This window comes from Podarcis vaucheri (assembly GCF_965113315.1).
Source record: "Podarcis vaucheri genome assembly, chromosome: 7".
In the NCBI taxonomy this organism is placed as follows: Eukaryota; Metazoa; Chordata; class Lepidosauria; order Squamata; family Lacertidae; genus Podarcis; species Podarcis vaucheri.
Window position 1 is genome coordinate 35,640,030 of NC_138765.1, and position 23,921 is coordinate 35,663,950.

Sequence of the window (23,921 nt, forward strand, 5' to 3'; positions counted from 1 at the left end):
TTCTTTTGCACTAACTTTGCATAGAGCTTAGACAAGGACTGAGCATTCATTCAGATTTGTTTGCAGGGAGGTTATAGAATGATGCACCAAGCAAATTGCTGTTTAACACTTTCCAGTGCATTTCCCCCATCATTTTTCCTATTGCAAAAAAGTCCAGGTTGGGGGGTCAGGTTTGTTGTGCGGGATCGCTAATCAACTTGAATTGCACAACCTCCATTTGCAGGTATGTGATCGAATTTCAGCTAAAAATAGCAACAGTCTGGAAGGGCCCAAAGGAAGAGAAAACAGCATACCTATGGCACTTTCCTTCCCTCTCCACCAAAGCCCCAAATTCCCACTCCCCCATCTCCAAGGTTCTATTTTCCTCATCTCCTCCTTTTCCAGCTCAGCCAACCTGTTTCCCCTTCTCTGCTTCACCTGCCCTGAATGAGGACCTCCAAATCTTGCCCTCCCCTGCAAATCATGGGTCAATGCACTGCACACATAACCAAGGGAGCAGGGTGAGTGGGTTTGGCTGACAACCACAGTACCCAGCGCTGCACAAGTCTTTAATTGAGTTCAGCACAAATCTAAACACACACAGAGCACTTTACCATTTTTGTTTTCTGCAAGAGCCAAAAATTCAGAATAAAATCTGCTGTTTATTTGCACAGTTAACAGAGCATCTTTGCTATGTATTCATTCCAGAGCAAGAGTCCTTAGACTGAACTAAGCTCACCCAGGATCAATCCCAGATCATGTTATCATAGCCAGTGCTCAGTTCTGGAATATGCTGCATGGCAGTCACAGAGAAGCAAGTGCCTCTGAGCATGGACAGCATGCCTTCGCAATTATCTCTATTTTTTTTTTTACTTTGTTTGCTAATTAATTATACAGCACCATCATTATGTGTGGCACTTTGCAGAATAACATAAGCAAAACAAATACAAAATTAAAAACGTAGAGGTCTTTGCCCTGGAGAATACAGTGGTACCTAGGGTTACATACACTTCAGGTTACATACACTTCAGGTTACAGACTCCACTAACCCAGAAATAGTACCTCGGGTTAAGAACTTTGCTTCAGGATGAGAACAGAAATCGTGCTCCGGCGGAGCAGCAGCAGTGGGAGGCCCCATTAGCTAAAGTGGTGCTTCAGGTTAAGAACAGTTTCAGGTTAAGAACGGACCTCCAGAACAAATTAAGTGCTTAACCCAAGGTACCACTGTATATCGTAATAAATCACAGCATCTAGGATTATTGAATCACAACTTATTTTTTTCCATGCAGGACTGAACTCTGGTTTTTGTTGTTGTTGTTGTTTTTCAGCATTTATTAAAAGAGTGAATGCAAGGGCTTTTTAAAGTCAGCTCTTCATGGATTAGCCTAGAAGGTTCCCCCCATCCCGTCCTTGAAAATCTGAAATAATATAAGCAATAACTGTTTCCCTATAATAGCTGCAGCCCCACCCCACCCTCATCTCTCCTCCACAGGGATTATGAGGAAAGACATCTAAGTCTCACTCAAAGGGTGTAATTTCATCTGAAGTCTGGGATACATCAGGTTCCTCCAAGTCTTCAAGGTGCATCTTGCTACAAAATGTCTCGGTGGGGGAGGAGGGGAGCAACATGAAGGGAGATTTTGCATTGTATTATTCGGGTTGCTCTGAGGTTCATTGTCACACCTGCTGCTCATATTGTCCTTCAGTGGCAGTGAAAAAGTCCTCCAGGACACCTTTCAGGAACTCAAATGTGGGCCGCTGCTCAGGGTTCTCCTTCCAGCACTGAAGCATCAGTTTGTACAGCTCTTCCGGACAGTTTTCAGGTGCTGGCATCCGGTAGCCTCGCTCCAAATTCTGTATGACCTCTGGGTTGCTCATCCCTACAGCCACAATGCAAAGTGTTATGTTAGAAGGAGCCTGGGAAAGATCGTAGCATATATGGGTAGACTAGGAGACAGGGTAGTCCCAAGGACATCCAGGCCAATTCTGGAGTCCAAGAAGCAAGATCCCCCCCACACCTGTATTAAAGGTAAAGGGACCCCAGACCATTAGGTCCAGTTGTGGCCGACTCTGGGGTTGCGGCGCTCATCTCGCTTTATTGGCCGAGGGAGCTGGCGTACAGCTTCCAGGTCATGTGGCCAGCATGACTAAGCCGCTTCTGGCGAACCAGAGCAGCCCATGAAAACACCGTTTACCTTTCCACCGGAGTGGTACCTATTTATCTACTTGCACTTTGACGTGCTTTCGAACTGCTAGGTTGGCAGGAGCAGGGACCGAGCAATGGGAGCTCACCCCATCGTGGGGATTCGAACCGCCGACCTTCTGATCGGCAAGTCCTAGGCTCTATGGTTTAACCCAGAGCGCCACCCGCGTCCCACACACCTGTATTAGGACCAACTAAAAAACACGGCAAAGCAGCAAATTGGCTTTTGAGTTTCAGAGTTCCTCAGACTTGATGTTAACACCACCACTACCACCCGAAAAAAGGATCAAGGGAGAAAAGGTGGGACAGGGAATCATAAAAGCTTTGTGTGCAATATTTTAACCATCCTGGTGACTCAGGAAGCTCATAGCAAACTCATTAGGTTGAGGCTGGTATATGCTCAATGGAAAAGATTTCCAGTCGCCCCAAAGAAGACTTTGTCTAGGCAGGCACCTGCCCCATCACTTCATTTTGCATTAAAGAAACTAAGGTGGTACCTTCAAAGCACATTTGAAGCACATTCTTTTCCTCAAATAATTCTGGGCAGTGTAGTTTACCTGTCACAGTTCTCAGCCACCCTTAACAAACTACAGTCCCATAATTCTTTGAGGGAGGGAATGTGCTTCAAAGGCGCAGTGCATACGCAGCTTAAGTGAACAAAATGTTTGATCCAAGGAGTATTCTAAAATACCGTTATGAGTTTTGGGTGCCAGAGTGTGTAGGTGTCAGGCACCCATAAATTCTAGATTTAGTAAGTGTTAGAATGTAATCAGTGCTTGGAGAGGCACACTCTTAATAGCTGGGCTCAGCTTCTGTGTCCTACCTACCTGATAATGGCCACGTTGTTCAGCAAACAAACACAGGTTGAGGGCCCATCAATAAAGTCATCAACAGGGCAAAGCGTCTCTGCCAGAAGCAGGTGACAATGGAATCAGAGCCTTGCCACTGTGGTTAATAGCCATTAATAGCCATCTACAATGCATCTGCTCACTTTGCTCTTCTGGTCAGATTTCAAAAGTCATGTACAAGCCTTCCTCAACCTGGTACCCTCCAGATGTTTGGGACGAAAACTTCCATCAGTTCCAGCCAGCAGCTGATGCTATTTTTCTGCTTGTTCTATTTATTTATTTCATTATTACATTTATACCCCATCTTTTCTCCAAAGTGCTCAAGGTGGATTACACACTTCTACCCCTATCCATTTCGTACTCACAATAACCCTGTGATGTAAGCAAGGCAGTGAGACAGTGACTGGCTCAAGAGCACACAGTGGGCTCCATGGCTGAGTGGGGATTTGAACCCTGGTCTCCTAGCTCCTAGTCCAGTTCTCAAATGGCTACACCACATTTGCTTTCCACAGGTAAGAGTTTGTGGAAATGTTTTTTTCAGTGCTGCAGATCATCTATCCATTTTATTTCCAGCTATTAAGACTATCTGTATAGAATGATTTTCCTCCTCCCGATTTTCCACCAGTGGAGACTTTAGTGTGGCTTTCTGGCTGAATTTCTGAATTCACAGTGCAAGGCAGGAGAAGGGTTTTGTGGTTTTGTTTTCATAAAGGACTCTGGTTCTCCCTGTGGATACAGAGTACTTTGTGCAGGAGGGGAAATGGTTGCATTTTGCTGCTGAGAAATTCTGACCTGGGTAAGGAATCCGCCCATAGGTGATGATCTCAGTCAGCAAGATCCCGAATGACCAAACGTCTGATTTGATGGTGAATGTCCCATAATTGATAGCCTCTGGGGCTGTCCACTTAATGGGAAATTTTGCTCCTGAAATACACAAAGAATGCAGGGTTATATGATCCTTGGTGCAGAATTCAGGTACCCGTATTTTTCGCTCTATAACACGCACCCGACCATAACACGCACGTAGTTTTTAGAGGAGGAAAATCCGTAGGCATGCCACCCATAGGCATTCCCTCCATAACACGCACAGACATTTCCCCTTACTTTTTAGGAGGAAAAAAGTGAGTGTTATGGTGCAAAAAATACGGTACTTTTCCTGGTGCTGTAACTGGTGGCTGTTAACGCGCTGACCACAAGAAGGAGCTCTACCTCCACCTGACACCAATGACTGCCCTGCAGACCTACAACCTGGTCCCCAGCAAAGACTTGTTTTTCCCATCCTTACAACCTTTCCCAATGCAGATTTGCAGGGATAGATGCAAAATTCACATTTGTACCACTGGTAAATATTTCTGGCTGCTTGTTCAGGCAACCTAGGCTGGAAATATAAACACTACTGACTATAAGCAGGAGGAGAGGTGACAGGAACTGGATCTCATTTAGACCTTCACCAGAAGATAAGAAGAGCCCTGCTGGATCCAGACATAGGCTCATCTTGCCCAGCATCCTGTCCTCACAGCGGCCAATCAAATGGGAAGCCCATAAGCAGGATGTGAGTGGGACAGCAGCCCTCTTCTCACCCATGATCTCTACCACCTGGTACTCAGTCAGAGGGATGCTGCCTCTGGCGCTAGAGGGGGTGTCCTACCGGCCTTCACCAAGCTGGTGCCTGGCAGATGTTTTGGACTCCAACCGCCATCTGCCCCAGCCAAAATCCTTCCCTGACTGGGGCTGATGGAAGTTGTAGTCCAAAACGTTAGAGAGTATCAGGTTGGCAAAAGGTTCTATATTATTATTAAAAAATAACTTGAAGCAACTTACAAAAAAAGAATCCCACATACATTAAAACCAACATGAAACTAAAACAATTCACAGCTAAAAGTACATTCATATTTATAAAAAGGCAGAACTAACACTGAAGGAGGCCACATATAACTGAAGGCCAAAGGACGGGTGGAAAAGAATCATTTTTGCTGGTGCCTAACATTTTGTGTGTGAGCGTGCACACACACTCTCTCACACACATGCACACACCAATTCTGAAGCTACTGTGTAATATATTTCGTTTAAAATAGCTTGACTATACCTCGGTCAAGACAAAAGGGGGGGGAGGGACTAGACTGGATTTCCCCCAAAAAAAAGATGGAGGAGGAGAAATGGTTTCCTTCTGAAGACTTGATTCTCCTGCTCTCCATGTAACAGAGGGAACCAGGTTGAGGAAGAAGCGGGCCTTGTTATCTAAGAAGGGGACTTGCTCTCTCCTCACTGCACTGCTGGGTGAAAAATCTCTTCAGAGAGCTCCAGCTACAGGTTGCTTCAGCTCAAAAACGCAGGCCCCCCAGCGCAGCCTCTGTGTGCAAAGCACTTGCTCACACTTCTTCCCTCTCTCTCACACACAAAGCAGCCCCGCCACCCCAGCAGGCTCTGGTTTCCTCAAGAGGTGAGTTATTGCTTCAAGCAAAGGCCTAGGCTAAGCAGCTGTGGCTGTCAGTTGCCAAGCTGTGAGATGGGGAATGGGGACGAGTGTTTATTATATGTCTTTACCCACCTGCAGTGGGAAAGGGGCAGGAGAGCAGCTGAACCACCGAGCCCCATAAGACTTTGCAAAGGGGGGGGGGGAGAGGAGCATCAGGACCCACATTTTAGGGATCCAGCTTCCAGTACTTATGCAAGTGTGTGTGCCATGAAATGCAAGCACATCATCTTTTCCGCAAGTCTATCTGCACATATACAGTACCGTATTTTTCGCTCTATAAGACGCACCAGACCACAAGTTTTTGGAGGAGGAAAACAAGAAAAAAAATTATTCTGAATCTCAGAAGCCAGAACAGCAAGAGGGATCGCTGTGCAGTGAAAGCAGCAATCCCTCTTGCTGTTCTGGCTTCTGGGATAGCTGTGCAGCCTACACTCGCTCCATAAGACGCACACACATTTCCCCTTACTTTTTAGGAGGGAAAAAGTGAGTCTTATAGAGCAAAAAATACGGTAAGTCCATAAAAGGCACTAGCCCCCGGGTTGGTAGAAAGTTCTGGCAGAGAAAAACTGCCTGTGATGGTGTGGGCATGTAACAGAGGGAACTGCACATGTGAGGATATTTTCACCTGTGAAATAAAGTAATTCCACATTGTGCAGGCTTGTAAAATGGCCACTCAGCCTCATGTCACCTCTGGCAAGGAATAATTTTCCCCACTCAAGAAGCTTTGTAAAACTGTCCTCCCCCAACCCCACAGCAACCCCATTTTAGGCCAATTGTGGACAGCCTTCAAGCTGGAAGGATCTGTGCTGTTGTTTTTTACTAGATGTCCACCAACCATAGTGACTGGGGAGGCACAGCCAGAGGTAAAATCGTGATGTGATTGTTATTGACACTTGATGCAAGAAAATTTTTACTTATGCTCACCAATCTAAGTGATACAGCTTACTATACATAATGATGTAACTGTAATAATTGCAGTAATTTTGGTATATACACTTTGACACAACTTTGTTAAATCATTCAGAAACTTTTATCTGAGTGTTGTTGCTTTCTTTTTATGTAATTGTTGCATGTTGATATGCTCTAATGTAATCAAAGATATAACTCAATGTTTAAAGATGACAAGGATAAAAAACTATGTTACCAAAAAGAAAAAAACCTTTGACTAAGGGTTGGAACCAATTGCCATAGGAAGTTGCCTTACACTGAGTCAGATCACTGGTTCATCTAGTTCAGTAGTGTCTACACTGACTGACGGCTGCTCTCCAGGGTTTCAGGAAGGCGTCTGGTTTAAGTAGAGGGGAAGAGAAAAGCCATTTATTGTCGCTAATGTGGGGAGTTGGAATTGGAAACCTCCCTTGATCTATTTCCTGATCATCCATTAGTCATCCACCAGTAGATCCCAATATCTACATTCTCACCCCACCCCTGCCTCTGTGTTGGGCCGCAGATAACTAACACAGATAAACCAGGACAGGTACACACACACACACATATATATTTTCAACAAGAGCCCATTCACAAGTAGACATCCTTGTCTGGTGTGGGGTCTAACGTATGCCTTTCACACCTTGGGGGTGGTACCAGCTGGCTGGACCCTGCAAGGACCCTTTCCTGTCACAAAGAGGTAAGCAGCAGCTGACAAGACCAGGCTGAGGAAGAAGACCCACCCTCTTGAGCTGTGTACTCATCCTCTATAAGCCGGGCCAGGCCAAAATCAGCAATCTTGCAGCAGAGCATGTCTGACACCAAGATGTTGGCAGCTCGCAGGTCACGATGGATATAATTCTTCTTTTCAAGGAAGGCCATTCCTTCCGCTATCTTTATGAGAGAAGAGGATGGGGTTGTTACATATTTCTTTACTGCAATTTCATCCCACTGCTCCCTTCCTCCCAGCAACCCAGTATAAGATTCCTTCCCCTGTTAGGTAGGTTGGAATGATAGTCATTTGAGGATAGTGCATGGCTGACAGTCTCCAAGAAACTTCATGGCTGAGGCAGGATTTGAACTCAGGTCTAGCCTCACCACTCTAACCACTGCACCAGACAGGTGAATGTAACCAATAACAACTTTCCCTGCAGTTTTCCACTCACTCCGTTGATGCATCTTTCCCCTTTTTGTCTGGCAGATGTTGTGTGCTTTTCACAGCTGCCCAGCGGGCAGAATTTCAACAAGGGCAATTTTCTTCCCGGCTGTGTGTCCTTGGTTTTCTAATGTTTGTTTCATTAATATCTTAGCTCTGCACCAAGGAACATAAGCTGGCACATTAGCCCTTCTCACATACAAATATTTATCCTCACAACAATCCTGTGAGGTAGAACAGGTTGAGCAGTAATGATAGTGACTGTCAGGGTCACCCAAGGGGTTTCATGGCTGAGCAAAGCATGTGAATCCTGCTCCAGGTCTGACTCTGGCTTTCAACTGCTTTGGATATTCTGACTTCCTGCACAGAACTCTGGGAATTGTAGTTCTGTGAGGGTGTTGGGCCTCGTCTCCTCAGCAGCAGATATGAACCAAGAAAAATGGCAGTTTGCACCGAGCACTCCAAAAGTTAAATAAAACCTTATTACCTATGTCTTAGGTAAGCTAAGTCCATTATCTGATGGAAAGATTAGACACCCCATGTTTCATTTGTAATGTGGTCATTATTCTAGGTTCTGTTTCCCAGCAGAAATCCTTCATCACATTTATTCTGGTGCTGAAATTAAGTTTTTAGGAAATGCAATCCAAACACCCAGCCCATCTCTCCATATCATATATTCCCACCAACTGGTCCTCTTCCACCATCCTCCCAGGTTTTATTCCTTGCCCGCTCTTATCCTCACCTGTGCTGACATATCCAGCAGTTTATAAATGGTCAGCTTGATGCCTTCAACAGCTTTGAGGAAATCCACCAAGTTTCCTGTATGGGGAAGGGAAAAAGCCTATTAAAATATGTGAAGTATATCTCTGCACAGTTCTGCTGACCTATTTTAGAGTTCCGAGCTGCTATCACTCAGCTGTGGTTGTGAACTTGAATATGTTGTTCACTCCAGGGAATGTGTGCTGCTTGTAGACCATCACTAAGGGGGGTGGGGATTCAGTTGCTAACAGGAAAATTCAGGTTGTCTAATTAAAGTGGATGCTGTACAAGAAACCCACCTGCAAAGAACCCTGGACTTGGGGGGGGGGGGAGCGGGAAATGCACCAGTAAGTGTGAGAGCAATTTCTTTGAATTGCCTCCCCACAAACAAATCAGAATGAACGCTCAATAAACAACTGGTGTTATCTAACCTCCCTGCAAAGTTTGTGCAAATGAATCAGGAAAGATGCTCAACGAACAGGTCGTCTTGAAAAGGCTCACAAGCTTCCTAGAAGCTGGCCAGGCGGCCTCTTTGCATGAGCTGGAGGGAGAAATAGACCCTTCCCTTGACCTTTGCTGACAGCTATGCATTTTTGGCATCCCACCATTTATTCTCTTTCCTTCTCCCCTTTTCCCCCCTTTTCCCCCTAAAGTGCCATCATGGCTTTTTAGATTGCAAGACTCTGTTATTTCTCTTTGTTGGTGATGCTTGACAATTTTTGATGATGATGGATAATGGATGGAGAAGTAGAAGGATAAATGTCAGCTCTAAGCAGACACCATCTCTGGTGCAGCCTGCTGAAGGGACATATGAGAGCCAAAATGGGTGGTAAAAGCTTTGAGAAGCAGGAAACCCCTCCCAAATCCTCTGGCTATTTTTGTGCCTTGGCAGGCTGCTCCCATTGTAGCTGTAGCTGTGTCGCACAATAACCTTTAATTTCCTTCTCTTTCTCCACTGCCTTATGCCAAATCCAGCAAGCGAGCTGGGGTTCTGACCTCCATTAATCTAGAGCAAAGGGCACCGCAGAGGAAGTGTCTAAAACAAATCTGATGAGACAAGAGAGGGAGAACAGGAGGAGGAGTGGGGACATGGGAGTCAGCACCCTCTGTCATGGGCAGGGGATAAAAAAACCCCCACGGCTAATTTTACTCCCTTTCCATATTTTTCTTGCTTTTCATTCTATCCCAGGCACAGCCCAAATCTGAACGAAGAGTGGTTATAACATTCAAAGGTACTGTTGTGTGGTGTCATACATTGAGGGTCATCTTTCTGTAGCACACAAATGGGCAGTGAAGGTCAATTGATTGCATGCTAATGGACAGCAAAGGTCGATTGCATGCTAATAGACAGCGGTGGCCAACTGATATTTTCTCAGTGTGCACAAACGCCTAAAAGATGCATCTTCGATCAACTTTGGTGGCTAGACGCTACTGTGTTAGACGGCTCTCGTAGGGACTAAAGAAGCAGTGAGGTTGCCGTGTGGTCAGCCAAACAAAGACTTGAGCTTTGCTTGCCTATCAAAGTTGGAGAGGCCCCTGTGTTTCCTCTTGCTGCCAGCTTCAAGTTCTCTCGTGCCTAATGGGCCAGAATCCACTTAAGGTGACATATCTGCTGTTTATAATACGTTGGAGCCGTATTCTGAGCCATTCTAAAGAGAACAATCAAGGGAACATTCCTGTATTCTTGCTGCCTGGAAGAAGGAGCCTTAGTTGGCTATTTGCCTTCAGAGAAACTGCTTTAAAGATAAGCACTTTCGGTTTGGATGCTTGCCTGTTCCCTCATGCTTAACGTTTGTGCAAATACGCAGGTATCAATGCTCTCCTTTGAGTGCTGTCTCCAGTCATCTCTCCCAACAGGAAAAGAACCTGAAGACCTATAGATGCTTTGGACTGCAACGCCATCAGTACACAGGCAGTCCAGAACATCTGGAGGGCCTTAGGTTGGGCCCTATAAGACTAGAAAAAACTTCTTCACTCACTGCATACTTAAACTATGTCCCTCCCACAGGAGGCAGTGGGGGCCAGAAATTCAGCTTTACAAGAGGACTGGACAAATTTAGAAACTGCAGAAGGGGGGAGTGTCACGTTAATGATTTGATTTCTGGGAAATTCTGGGCAGTGGGAGTCAATGGTACCATCTTGAGCAGGTGAGAAGGCCCTGTCTGCTGTCCTGCTGCTGCATTGGACACTAGCAAGTTGTCAGGACTCTCTCCCAACGTTGCCAGGAGAAGTTCAGGATGGAACGTGGGACCTTCTGCATGCACAACAAAGGCCCTTCCACGGCTGGAGTCTCTTGAGAACCCCCGGCTCAAAATGAAGCTCTGCCAGAGTGAAGGAGCAGGTAATGCTGTCTAGCGCCTCACCTTTTTCCATGTACTCAGTGATGATGTACATGGGCTTCTGGGTCACCACAGCATAAAGCCTCACCAGCCGGGGATGCCGCAGTTTCTTCATCAGGTTAGCTTCAGCCAGGAAGGCCTCAGGCGACATGCTGCCTTGCTTCAGACTCTTGATGGCGACTTTTGTGTGGCCGTTATAGTAACCTGCCGGGTGACAGAGTGAGGATCTCAGCTCAGGAGGACTGGAGCCAGGATTTGGGATCGCACCTGGCAATGCATGTACCTCCACAACGGCACCCTTGCTGAGTGAAGGGACCAATGGATGTCTGGTGGAAGAACTGGGGTGTTAAAGGACCCCAAGACTGTCCTCGTTTTTTAATCATTGAAATGTTGCTGGACATGCTTTAAATCTTATCACCATGAGGGCTAGAAACTTGCTGGGTTTTCCAAAATCAAAGCTGAGGTTCCTTGGCTGAAATCTATGGGCAAGCAGGATGCCGATGACCCCTGCCTCCACCCGTCTTTCCCTGCTGCTGCTATGCCTACTACTCACCCATCCAAACTTCTCCAAACTGCCCGGCTCCCAATTTCTCCACCAGCTTGAGGCTCTCCCGAGGCACCTCCCACTCATCCTGCCACCAGGGTTTCTGTGGCTTCTGCGTCTGGCAGGGCTTGCCGAGGCGGGTGCAAAGCCCATCTGTGTTGCCTGCGAAGAAACGAAAGAAAGACAGAAGCTGAAGGACGGGGGGGGGGGGGCAGCAGAAGATGTGTTTAACCCATTCAGCTTGGGGAACATTAGAACACAAGAAGAGGCTGCTGGATCAGGCCAATGGCCCTCTAGTCCAATGGTTTCACAGTGGCCAACCAGGTGCTTGTGCAAAACCTGCAAGCAGGATTTGAGAACAAGAGCTCTCTCCCCTCCTGCAGTTTCCAGCAGCTGGTATTCAGAAGCATTTGCTGCCCCTGACCAGAGGCAGAGCATAGCTCTTGTGACTCGCCCTCGATAGCCTGTGGCAGCAGTGGGCAACAAGCACAGGAGGTGGCAAGTGTCACGCTCCTTGTGGGGCCAGATCTGCTACCCCTCCCAGCTGTCCCCAACCTGCCACGTAAGGTGACTGCCTCACCAAGCTTCATGGGCAGTCCAGGCCAGGGCACCAAATGGGTGAGAGCTAGCTTTGAGCAACAGATGTGTTGGTGGCACCAGCTTTCATGGACAAGAGCCCCCTCCAGGAGAAGGAGCAGTGTCCTTCCTCCCAGCAGCCAGGACAGGCAGAAAGAGGCTTTCAGGGTCGGGTGGCCTCTCTAGCCTTACTCATATAATGCTCCACCAGCTGGTGCAGGCTCTCAAAGGTGATGCGAGGGGAGATGTAGAAGCCACCGTTGTCCATATTGCGGATCTTATAGTGCTTCACGACTTCTCCCTGGTTCTTGTCAAAGTCACGGATGGAGAGGGAAAAGGAACCTGAGGAGACACACAAGGAAACAGTGCGAAGAGGTTGGATCCTGGATTTCTTTTGTCCCCTTATACCCAGAGACATGTGGGCTCCTCCCCACTCCCCACAAAAAAAAAACCCCAGCACTTGCCTTGCTGATTCCCTCCCCCTCCATCAAAATTTCACAGATATTTTCCCCTCAGCTTTTTGTCCCCCTGGCCCTTCCTCTTTCCCCCTCTGCGGACCCACACTCCAAGAAAATGATGCTGATCTTTAAAAAATTATTTTATGTACATCGCAAAATCATTCAGATATTTTATTTTCAACAGGAACCCCAAATTTTCCTCAGATGTTAAGAATCTCTTCTGGTTCTTCCAACAGAATGGAACAGCACCCTCAAAGTGGTCCAGCCAGGCACCACACCAAAGAGATAATATTCAAGAAGTAGCAAGAATCAATACCTGCTGAACACTCTGGTTTAGAACTTAAGAACTAAAGAAGAGCCTGCGGGCCAAGAGCCCATCTCAGCCAGCATCCTGTTATCTCAGTGGCTCTAGCCTGAGCATGGCTTGGTAAGCTATCACCCAATGGCGGGATGAAAGGGGTGTTTGTGTGAACAAAAGGAAGGTTAGGGAAATTCTCTCAACTCAGGCTGTGTACACATTCCCATCTTAGAGCGCAGCTAGGACCTTCTTTTTCTCTATTCAGAGCAAAGCTAGCTTGGGCGGAAATATGCCAAAGCACAGTACAGTGGTACCTCGGGTTAGGAACTTAATTTGTTCTGGAGGTCCATTCTTAACCTGAAACTGTTCTTAACCTGAGGTACCACTTTAGCTAATGGGGCCTCCCACTGCTGCCGCCACCGCATGATTTCTGTTCTCATCCTGAAGCAAAGTTATTAACCCAAGGTACTATTTCTGGGTTAGCAGAGTCTGTAACCTGAAGCGTCTGTAACCCGAGGTACCACTGTATTTCATAAAAACAACAACAATATAGATGTGGATTGTAGCTACAAGTCATATGTACACACCACTTCCCAAACCAGAAGCAGGAGCACACTGGATGCAAAGTGTGCACACAGACTCTTCAATGTTTTAAATCTTTCTCCAGCCTCTGTTACAATTCCTGGAGAGAGAGAATGACCCTATGTGGATACATGTGTGGGGTGGGTGGGTGTGACACACATGCCTGCCCAGGGCCCTCTTCCGCCCCCTAATTTGGGCACAGTGGTGGCGGCTGTTGATTACCTTTGGTGGATTCACTCTCCCGAATGAGGAAAGCGCCGTGCGTGTTGCCTGCGGTCAGGAGCTGCCGTTCTGCATCCTTCCTGCTGAGAGCTTTGAAAAACCAGCTGCAAGAAAGAAGTAGCACAGAGGTTTACAGAGTTTGAGCCTTTCAGTATGCTTCAGGTAGGCAACAGCCATTTTAATTTAAAGCAAAAGAAAACATTAATCAATAAAATGTTCAACTTTTCAGGTGTGTGTGTGTGTGTTTAAACAAAATTTCCAAGGAATAACACCCCTTCCAGCACCCACTCTATCTTGAGAACCCAAAGGCCATAGTCACACCAATCATTTGTGAATATGAGGCCTTCTGCATGCCCTTCTCCTTAACAAACAGATTAACTAACAGCGCCACGCTAAGCAATGAGTCCCATTGAGTTCAGTGAGATGTACTCAGAGAAGTTAATGGGTATAAGATTGTAGCTTACTTTCAGAGGAATGGTCCTGAGTAGACATGTCTATCTAAGATTGCACTTTTTGGTTACACACTTAAGCACCATTAAACTCTTTGGGACAACCATGCCTAGGATGGCACTGTAAAATATCATACAGTTGATTATTTTCTATTTAATTGGGTTTTTGGAGGGACATTGCATGTGGAGAAAAGTGGAGATGTTTTTACTCACGGCTCTTGCTCCAGGGTGTTCATCCTGGCAACAAAGTTTCTTGGAATGTAACCCACTCGCCCGGTGGTGAGAGACTGCGCTTTCCACCATTCCCCAGTCCTAAAGGGGAAGAATTGAATACCAGTCATTCTCCTACCTTTGCTTGATCTTGATCCCACATCCATCAGGCAAAGGGAAAGAACAGACCAAAACCTGATAGTCTTGTGTCACCTTGAATGAGTTCCTTTGCCTTTGATTCTAATCCAGCAAACACACATGGGCTGCATTCACACGGCAGTTAATTCCATTTCCCCCAATCTTTCCATAGCTATTAGTTTCTGCATTACATTTCTGCTTTCACAAGACATGAAAGCCACCTCCAAATATATAGTGGAATATAGCCACAAGTTTAATGCTGATTTCTATGTTATTTGCTTCCAGGGGAAAAAAAATCTGTTTTCATTTCTTTATTCAGTTGAGCTTCTACTGAGCATTTAACTCCAAATGCCAGCAGACACAATGATAAGGGTTTCAACCATCGAAAAATATGGAATTCCCCCCACTGTTTCAGTGAATGTCCAACTTATGGCATCTACCATTCTAAGTATGAGCGTGTTCAACCATATTGACATGTATCAACCATAGTGTCTTGGTCAAAAGAGGTCAACATTTTTTTCTGAATGGCATGGTAGAAGGCCATGTATCATGGGATGCAAACCCACAATGCAGCTGCTGCTGTTTGGGTGTGACAGATGATTATTTTGTTGGTGTGCCAGACCTAAAGGTAACACTCTAATGTGGAAGAAGACTTACTCTTCCAGTACCCGGAGCTGTTCACCTTTCCGGAGCACCAGATCTCCATCATGCAGCGACTCATAATCATATAATGCAACCACCAGTTTATCTATAAAGAAAATCAGCATGTCACTATAAGACAAACCAGGTTTCAGGACTAGAAGAGATGTTATTTTGAATTCAGCTCACATAACATCCACTACCCCCCCCTTCCTTAACGTGGTGCCCTGCAGATGTTTTGGAACACCACCTTCATCAGCTGCAGCCAGCATGTACCGACTGTGCTAATGGGATTTGTAACCCAAAACATCTGGAGGGCACTAGGCCAGAGAAGGTTGTACTCCATGAAGGACTTTAATATTTTCTCAGGGGCTATCATGTCATAATGTGATCCTGCTCATGTCTCAAGATTGAATCACGGGGCCTTTTTGGTGTTGGCGCCAAAACTGTGGAATGCCCTTCCCAAGAAGACCTGCTGGTCCCTTTCTCTTCTTGCTTTGCGGAGGACCCTCGAGGTTCATCTCCATGGTGTATAGATGTTTTTAAAATGTCTTTAGTCTGCCTTATTCTGACCTTAGTCTTGCTAGTTGTTTTATGCTTGACTATGATTTTGATTGTTGTAATGGTTTGTATTCTTCACTAGGTGTTTTGAATGTGCTAGCATAGAAAACCAGAACACAAATTTATTAAAGAAAGAAAGACTGGATCAACCACAGAAACAACCCAAGCATCCACCATTGTAGAGGGTGGGAGGAATGTTTTTAGTGGTGCCTGTAGAGCAATCATATAAATTCATCCCAGGCTCCTTTGATATGTTTCAGATAACACTGAAATGCAGGTCTTTCAAGACAGCACAGTGGTCTGGGCCTCTCTCTGCTAGCTACCACTACACTGGCAATGGCCCCTGGCCTAGCTGGTCTCTGCTCTTGAGTTGCCTATTTGACAAACCCACTCCAAGACTGTTTTTGCATCCCTAATAAATCCAGACAGTCTTTGTACTATAGTTAGAAATTGGAAGAAAGGCAAGATTTTAACCTTGAAGAGGTGAGCTGGGAGGAGGAACAGTTTCACAAGATAGCAGAGGATTGTACATTTCAGAGCCATTGGAAATCAGCCTCTGTGGAAGAAACAAAGTTCAAATCAAGGATCCTTCCATAGCAGTGATCCTCGGGTTTCCCACCAGCCCTATAGTTTTATGACTTCCCCCTTATTTTTCTTGGGCTTTGTCACATTAATGAGAAAATTAATGTGGAAGCAAAGTGGGGCAAACACTTTATGCAGAGTTGGCTAGAATTAAAAGTTGCGCTGCTGGGGCAGGTTGACATACAGCTTGAATTCCAGCATCTAAAATTATGCATTGCAGTTTAATGGACAGGTTGGGGCAGGAAATGGATTAAACAGTAGAAAGGTGCAATTGGGCTTATTATCAGAGTGGGGAGAGTGAGCAGCTAGGTCTTGAAGCTTATGCAAAACCTGATAAGGAGCTAGTGTGGGCTTTATGAAAAGGAGCGATGCAATTAATCTAGTTATTGTGTGGCAACTTTTGCAAAGTCTCTCACCTGGGACTTGGTGGCAGAGTCAATAGGGTAATGGCATGTCTCACAAATTTCTATGTTCTCATCCCAGTCATCATCGTAGTCACTGCAGCAGCAACCCATAATCTCTGCATGGGGAAAACAAGAGACAGGCTATAAATTCAGGTTCACGTCCCCATTCTGCTAAGGATAAGAGAGAAAGAGTTTTCTTAGAACAGGAATGGGTGTCCTATGTTGTTGTTTTTTGCTTTCCTCACAACCTTAACACTATTACTGCATGTCCACCCCACATTCCACCAGGTGTTATTCCTGTTGTGTCCATAGGAGCCAACTCCTAGGGTCTGAGGAATCTTCACCCCCCAATAAAATATTTAACGGGGCTGGGGGCCCCCAAAGTTAATGAGCATTGTCATTCAAATGGTGTGCGTGCACCATATAATGTGATTGATTATGCAAGGTGGCGCTTAGCCCCCCCCCCATATTTCATTCAAGTTGGCACCCCGGTTGTGTCTGTATATTTGGCTCACGTAAAAATATTACAAAGCATAATATGAGTCTATGATTTAATGATTTAATTATACAGTGGTACCTCGGGTTAAGTACTTAATTCGTTCCGGAGGTCCGTACTTAACCTGAAACTGTTCTTAACCTGAAGCACCACTTTAGCTAATGGGGCCTCCTGTTGTCGCCGTGCCGCCGTAGCACGATTTTTGTTCTCATCCTGAAGCAAAGTTCTTAACTCGATATAATATTTATGGGTTAGCAGAGTCTGTAACCTGAAGCGTCTGTAACCTGAAGCGTCTGTAACCCGAGGTACCACTGTACACTCAAAGCTGTTATAGTGCTCAAATTAAACAAACACTATTAAAACCACATGGCTGCCTTCAATGATTGGCATGGATTGGGGAAAGCTGCACCTCTGAAAACTGGGTGCAGAGCAGGCAACATCCTGCTCTGCACCCAGGACCAAGGATGAGTGTCTGTGTGCCTTTCACTATTCATTTTGGCGATGCAGCCTTACCTTCTCCCATGCAAATTAATGGAGATGGTGATTTTAAAACTTTAGTACATAAATATTATTTCATTTAAATCTTATTGCACAAATAATTTAATTTTTCATATATATATATATATATATATATATATATATATATGCATGTTAACACTAATTAGAATATATATTTTAAATAAATACATAAACAGCTTGATAAAATGGCACAGGCTAGAAAGGTCATAGTGAAGGTGCCCTGTGTGGCAATAGGTTCAATATGTCAGCACACACCTGTCACAACCAGGCCCCTTAAAGAAGATGGGAGAGCTAAGAGGCAAAATCCCAAAATGGTTTTAGACCTTCTAGGGGGCAGTGGACATGATTTTCACTGCTCAACGGCTTCAAGAAAAATGCAGAGAACAAAATTAACCCCTGTATATGACATTTATTGACCTAAGGCCTTTGACAATGTAAATTGTAATGCCCTGTGGACTGTCCTTCTGAAAACTGGCTGCCCAGATAAATTTGTGAACATCATTCAACTCCTCCATGATAACAATGGCTCTCAAAGTGAACCATTCACAGTGGAATCAGGTGTTAAACAGGGTTGTGTTATCGCCCCAACTCTATTCATTATTTTCATTGCCATGATCCTACACTTTGTTGAAGGGAAACTCCCCATCAGAGTAGAAATCATATATTGAACAGATGGAAAGCTCTTTAATTTGAGTAGACTGAAAGCAAAGAATAAGGTCACGGTAACTTCCTTCATAGAGCTTCAGTATGCTGATGACAACGTAGAATGTGCACACTCAGAGGATGACCTCCAAACCATCCTAAATATCTTTGCAGAAACTTACGAAAAGCTTGGCCTGCCGCTTAACATCCCAAAAACCAAAGTGCTGCACCAACAGCACATAACAACCGCTGCAGCGCCACAAATCCAACTCAATGGTGTAATGTTGGAAATTGTTGATCACTTCTCCTACCTGGGCAGTTATCTTTCCACAAGAGCCAACATTGATGCCAAAATCCAGCATCACCTGAGCTCTGTGAGTGCAGCTTTCTCCCGATTGAAGTGCAGAGTGTTTGAAAACAGGGACATTTGCAGAGAAACCCAAACACTTGTTTACAAAGTTATTGTACTACCAACCTTACTGAATGCTTGTGAAACACGGACCACTTATAAACACCATCTCCAATTCCTCAAAAGATTCCATCAACAGTGTCTCCAAAAAATTCTGCACATCACTTGGGAAGACAGGCAAACTAATGCCAGTATACTGGAAGAAGCAAAGGTCACCAGTGTCGAAGCAATGGTCTTCAACATCAACTTCGTTGGACTGGTCATGTTGTGTGGATGCCTGATTATTGTCTTCCAAAGCAACTACTCTATTCCGAAGTTAAAAATGGAAAGCGTAATACTGGTGGTCAACAAAAGAGGTTTAAATACTCTCTCAAGGCAAATCTAAAAAAAAAAATGTAGAATAAACACCGACAACTGGGAAACACTGGCCTGCGAGCGCTCCAATTGGAGAACAGCCTTTACCAAAGGTGTCATTGACTTTGAAGACACTCGAACTCAGGACGAAAAAGAGAAACGAGCTAAGAGGAAGGCACATTTGGCAAACCCTCACCATGATCAACTTCCACCCATAAACCTATGTCCCCACGGTGGAAGGATGTGTGGATCTAGAACTGGCCTCCACAGTGACTTACAGACTCACTGTTAAGACCGTGTTCATGGAAGACAATCTTACTTGGCTACGAATGAAAGCCGAAGAAGAAGAAGAAGAAGACGACCTTCAGATTTCCTGTTTATTGAGCATTCACCCTGCTTTGCCTGTGCAGAAGTTATAGGATGTCAGCTATTTATTAAGGATCATCCTGATTTTTAAAAAATGTATTTCACATTCTTCAAGAAATATCAACATAAAAACATGCAGCAGATGAATCATTCTGGTGGGGACCCTGCTATACTGCATATGATGTAACCGCTTCTATTCAAATTTGGACTTTCTGCAATCTTGAGAAATGATGGAAGAACTATAGGGAAAACACAGGAGGGCAAATTGTTGAATGCTGATATCATGTGGATGCCCCACAAAACCTGGGTGAATGAGGAATTAAATGTCTAGTGTTTGAAACTTCCCTAAACCTCATACAAGAAAATACGCATAAAACTGTGGGAGGTAATGAAAACCCAGAACTAGAAAATCTTTCCAATATGATGCACAATTTCTTTTTCTTTTTTCTTTGCTAAGTATGTGGGAGGAAGTCTGGTTATACCCATGATTCAAGTGTTGACAGCTAAGGGAGTGGGATGGCTTGAAAGTACAAAAACAAAACAAAAATCACCTATCATTGCATGTTCCTCCCTGAAGTCTAACAAGGTTTGTTCACGAGGATTGGGCCAATTATTGATAGAAGTAAAGGTTCACTTTTCAGTACAGTTTTTAGATTTTGGTAATGGAATAGAAAAATTGCCAAAATTATGCACTAGCGAGCAAATCCAGGCTTCAGCAGAGTAACTTCTGTCAAAATATTGTTCATTGTTTGATTACTAAACGACTGCTACTATAGCTATAGCTAAGTTTGATTACTTAACGACTGCTACTATAGCTAAGGTGAAGGTAAAAAATACAACTCAGTTTATGTTTAAGCCACAGGCTACTATAACAACGAAGAATGCTCAAGTAGATGGACCCTCTAGGATCCTGATTAAGGATTAGATTAGATCCTTGATCTGCAGGAGAAGATAGTAACAGGATTACAATACATTTATTAAAACTACCAATGATTTAGAAAGATATCTATCAGACATAGCCTAGTTTTGTGTTTTTTTACACTGGGTGTTTACAGAGTTAATTATTTCAGTTCATCTGATCAAAAGGATTGGAAAGCCTAAAATAAAATAAAAAAATTGTTTAAAGTTGATGTCTTTGTGGCGCCGGGCAAATTACAGAACTGCCACGTTGTAGTTCCCCTACAACGTTACCTTATGTATCAAGATTTAAGGGAGGAAGAGGGTGACGTTCACCCTGAATAAATATAATAATCATTCGTTATTGGGAAAATATTATAATTATTCTGGAAGAAAAGGCTGAAATTTTATAAATCATATTGCTTGTGTGTTGTACGAAGCTGCAAAATGAGCCCCTACATGTAGCTACCCCAAAATCCCAAGTGGTGAGAAACTCCAGAGGTTTCTGAACTTATCCAGGGTTTGGTTTCATTGGAATGAAGGCCAGTAGAGACTGTGGTGTCTTTAGGGGATATGGCTCCCCTTTCCTTATAAACAAGGACTCAGTTCGGGGGCGGAAATCTAAAAATGGTGCAATGGTTGAGAAAAACTTTATAAAAATGCAGTATGTTGTAGCAGGGTATTAATTATTGTTGTTGTTTTCCCAGTGTGCTATAGTGGTTAGAATGTTGGAGAAGGAGGTAAGAGATCAGGGTTCAAATCCTCCCATGAGGCATGACCTGTGGCCCCATCACTGCTTCTCAGCCTAACCTACCTCTCAGGGTTGCTGTGAGGATAAATGGAGAGAGGGAGGACCATGTATGCCATCTTGAGTTCCCTGGAGAAAAGTTGGGGTATAAATTAAATAAGCAATGCAATTGCTGAAAGCTGGTGTGGGGCACTGCAGGAACTATGGGGATTACCAATGACGAAGAGAACTACCAATTCCAGTGTTGCCTCAGCTGCACACACGCATTCATGGGCGTCGCAGTCTGCATCACATTTGCCAGGGAGTAATTCAGATTGAACATTTTTGGAACATGTGCTCCCGTAGTAACAGCGCTTTCCAGAGCTTACTTTACAGGGTGAGTGTAAGGTCTGCAACAAGATTGGGTATTCAAGGTGCTTTGAACACTCTTACAATGCATATCTCTTCATGCTCCTATTATTTCAATGGGACTTACTCCCAGAGAAGAGCACATAGAATTCTAGCTGGTTCAAGTGCTATGTAAATGTTAAATACTGCTGTTTCACGCTGTACAATAGACATTATTATATAGTATGCACATTAATTAACACAATGCAATATTTGTACTGAAGCACTTTTACCCACCTCAACTATTAATTCTATCATTATTATTGTTTACTATATCTTTTAAAAAATGAAACTTAAGGCAGCTTACAAAAACGTTTTCATTCATCTCTTTTTCTCTCTCTTATTCACTTAATTGTCCTGTATCTTATATAGAATCATAGAATCATAGAGTTGGAAGAGACCACAAGGGCCATCGAGTCCAACCCCCTGCCAAGCAGGAAACACCATCAGAGCACTCCTGACATATGGTTGTCAAGCCTCTGCTTAATTGTGTTCTATGTGGATATATACATAAATTACGTTGCATACATTGCATTTCTGTGTAAACAATATATGCTTTATTTGATATTTGAGATTCGCTTAGTAAGGCTATAAACATATCACACACACAAACATATGTATATTGATGTCTACATTTTTAAAGGGAGAAAAGGTTTGTGTTTGCTTGCTTAAAGGTTTGTGCATCTCATTTTAAGCTCGTCTTTTTCAATTTTTTATTTTAAATGCACTGTCTGCTTTTCTACCTACAGGGCCTCAAAAGAAAGAAAGAAAGATCAGTGCAGATGCTGAAATTGTAATAAAATCATTACATTAAAGAAATAAACAATGGGAGATAATGTTATGACGCTTTTAACTCAGAAGCCTCCCCACCACAACCAAATAAAATGTTTTAATGTCCACATAAAAGAACAAATATAATGGACTTGGCAGGTCTTCCTTGGGAGAGAATTCCTGTGTCTGTGTGTACAATTCTTGCCTAGAGTTGAGAACTATATGGGGCTACCTGGTCCTTGTCCACGCCTCACCTGGCCATATTTGCCCTCCGTCACTTACCTGTTAGCAGGGATGGTGAAAACTAGTCTCTCTCCGGTTCCCACAAATTGAAAGGGAGGGAAATGGCTTCTTCCTCATCACATTGGGCAGTGAATCATAGTGTGTCTAGAGTGCCAAAAGGCTCCAGGAGATCTCAGACGCATACCCTGTCCTTCTCTCTCTTTCTCTCGCCACCTTCTCTGCTGACTTCCTGCCCTCTGAGTGCTTTGCACAGACAGCTCTAGAAGCTTGTTCTCAGCACTTGTTTGACCACAAAAGGTTCCAAGGCTGCTAAGAAAACCCAGAGGTTTCCTGCCAACTTCAAAGCCCTCCCTGCTGTCGTGCTAGATGGTGCCACTGGCCCCACGTGGATCCCATGTCCCACATTGTGTAGCTCTTTGCACATCTGACATGGTCAGCTCCTATCCTACCCAGGGGACTCCTGTGAGCTTAGTTCAGATGCTAATGTTGTGAATGCTTCCATGTTTCTGTGTGGCAGCTGTCTTGGCCTCCAGGCCAGCATGGAGTAGTGGGCAAAGACTTGGGCCACTCGGTGAGTAGCTCACGATGCCATTATGGTCCTTTTGTTCTCTTAGCTTGCCCATACCACATCTCTGTGGTTCCTGGTGGGGTCCATAGTTGACATCTGGCAAATCAGGGAATGCACAGTGCCTCTGGAACGAAGCTGGATGGAGACAGTGAACCACAAACGCCCTCAGGCCAAGCAGAGCCCGTGAGGCATAGTGGTTGGAGTGGAGAGTTGAAATATGGCCTGGGAGACCAGGGTTTGAATCCCCACTCAGCCATTGAATTAATCAAGTGACCTTGGGCCAGTTACTGTCTCTCAGCCTAACCTACCTCACAGCATTTTCTATTGATAAAAATAAGGAGAGAGGAAAAGGTTTTAGTATGTAATTTTAGCTTATAATGTATATTTTTAAATCAGTTGCTTCTGTTTACATTTTAAAAACTTAGTTTTATTGAAGAGTTTAATGTATATTTTATATGCTTTGTAAACCACTTAGGGGTTTCATAACATATTATTAAGCAGTATACAAAAACTGTTAAATGCATAGAAATGTATGCCACCTTGAGCTCTTTGGATGAAAGATAGGATATAAATGCCATTAATTGATTGATTAATTAATTAATTAGACTGCTCTCCCCCACCCTCTTTGATTCTGGCCCCTCAACCAGATATAGCTTTTGTTTATTTTTTAAAAATTAGTTTTCAAATTATTATGGAACCGCAGAGAAAAGTAAACAATAGCAAAAGTTCAATAATATATCAAAATAAAGGCAAGGGCATACAAAAACTAAGCATACATATTATATACTAATACCTAATCTAAAATCACAACAACCATATTTCTCCAGCTATCTGCATATCTGAAACTAAACCTCAATACCTCAAAATCTGTCTCTTCCAGTATGAACCGACACAGAACCTGTAATCTTCATCTGAAGCCCTTCTCTGTGTGCCTCTTCCATGAGAGATCCATAGGATGGCAAGTTGAGAACAGGCCTTTTTTGTGTTGGCTCCCCATTTGTGGAATGCTTTCCCCAGGCACCAGGCAAAAACATACCTCTTCAATCAGGTCTTTGGATATTAACAATCTATGGCCTTTTAAAGCAGGGTGGGGTTGTTTTTAATGTTTTTGGTTTTTTTCTCCTGCCCCGGTTTTAATTATTATTTTTTGCATTGTTTTGTTTGTTGCTTT

The 23,921-nt window shown here is 44.1% G+C and overlaps 1 protein-coding gene across 1 annotated transcript; it reads right to left on the reverse strand.

Annotated features, from left to right (window-relative positions):
* Positions 1 to 621: 621 nt before the first annotated feature.
* On the reverse strand, positions 622 to 22,439 carry LCK (LCK proto-oncogene, Src family tyrosine kinase). The gene is made up of 13 exons (XM_082229511.1): positions 22,222 to 22,439; positions 16,363 to 16,466; positions 15,839 to 15,920; positions 14,822 to 14,912; positions 14,030 to 14,128; positions 13,368 to 13,471; positions 12,000 to 12,149; positions 11,241 to 11,393; positions 10,712 to 10,891; positions 8,332 to 8,408; positions 7,177 to 7,327; positions 3,823 to 3,954; positions 622 to 1,859 (listed from the first exon to the last, which is right to left on the reverse strand). Exons 2-13 carry the CDS (start codon positions 16,459 to 16,461, stop codon positions 1,657 to 1,659), a joined length of 1,521 nt encoding a protein of 506 aa, XP_082085637.1. The 5' UTR covers positions 16,462 to 16,466; positions 22,222 to 22,439; the 3' UTR covers positions 622 to 1,656.
* Between the last annotated feature and the right edge of the window lie 1,482 nt (positions 22,440 to 23,921).

What these genes read in the sequence shown, in the direction of transcription:
- LCK (XM_082229511.1), bottom strand. Translation starts at nt 16,461, where the DNA reads ATGGGTTGCTGCTGCAGTGACTACGATGATGACTGGGATGAGAACATA. An exon ending in ACTCTGCCACCAAGTCCCAG is followed by an intron (nt 15,921 to 16,362) that starts GTGAGAGACTTT and finishes TTTCTTCCACAG; the next exon opens with AGGCTGATTTCCAATGGCTC. An exon ending in TGAGTACACAGCTCAAGAGG is followed by an intron (nt 3,955 to 7,176) that starts GTGGGTCTTCTT and finishes TGTGTATTTCAG; the next exon opens with GAGCAAAATTTCCCATTAAG.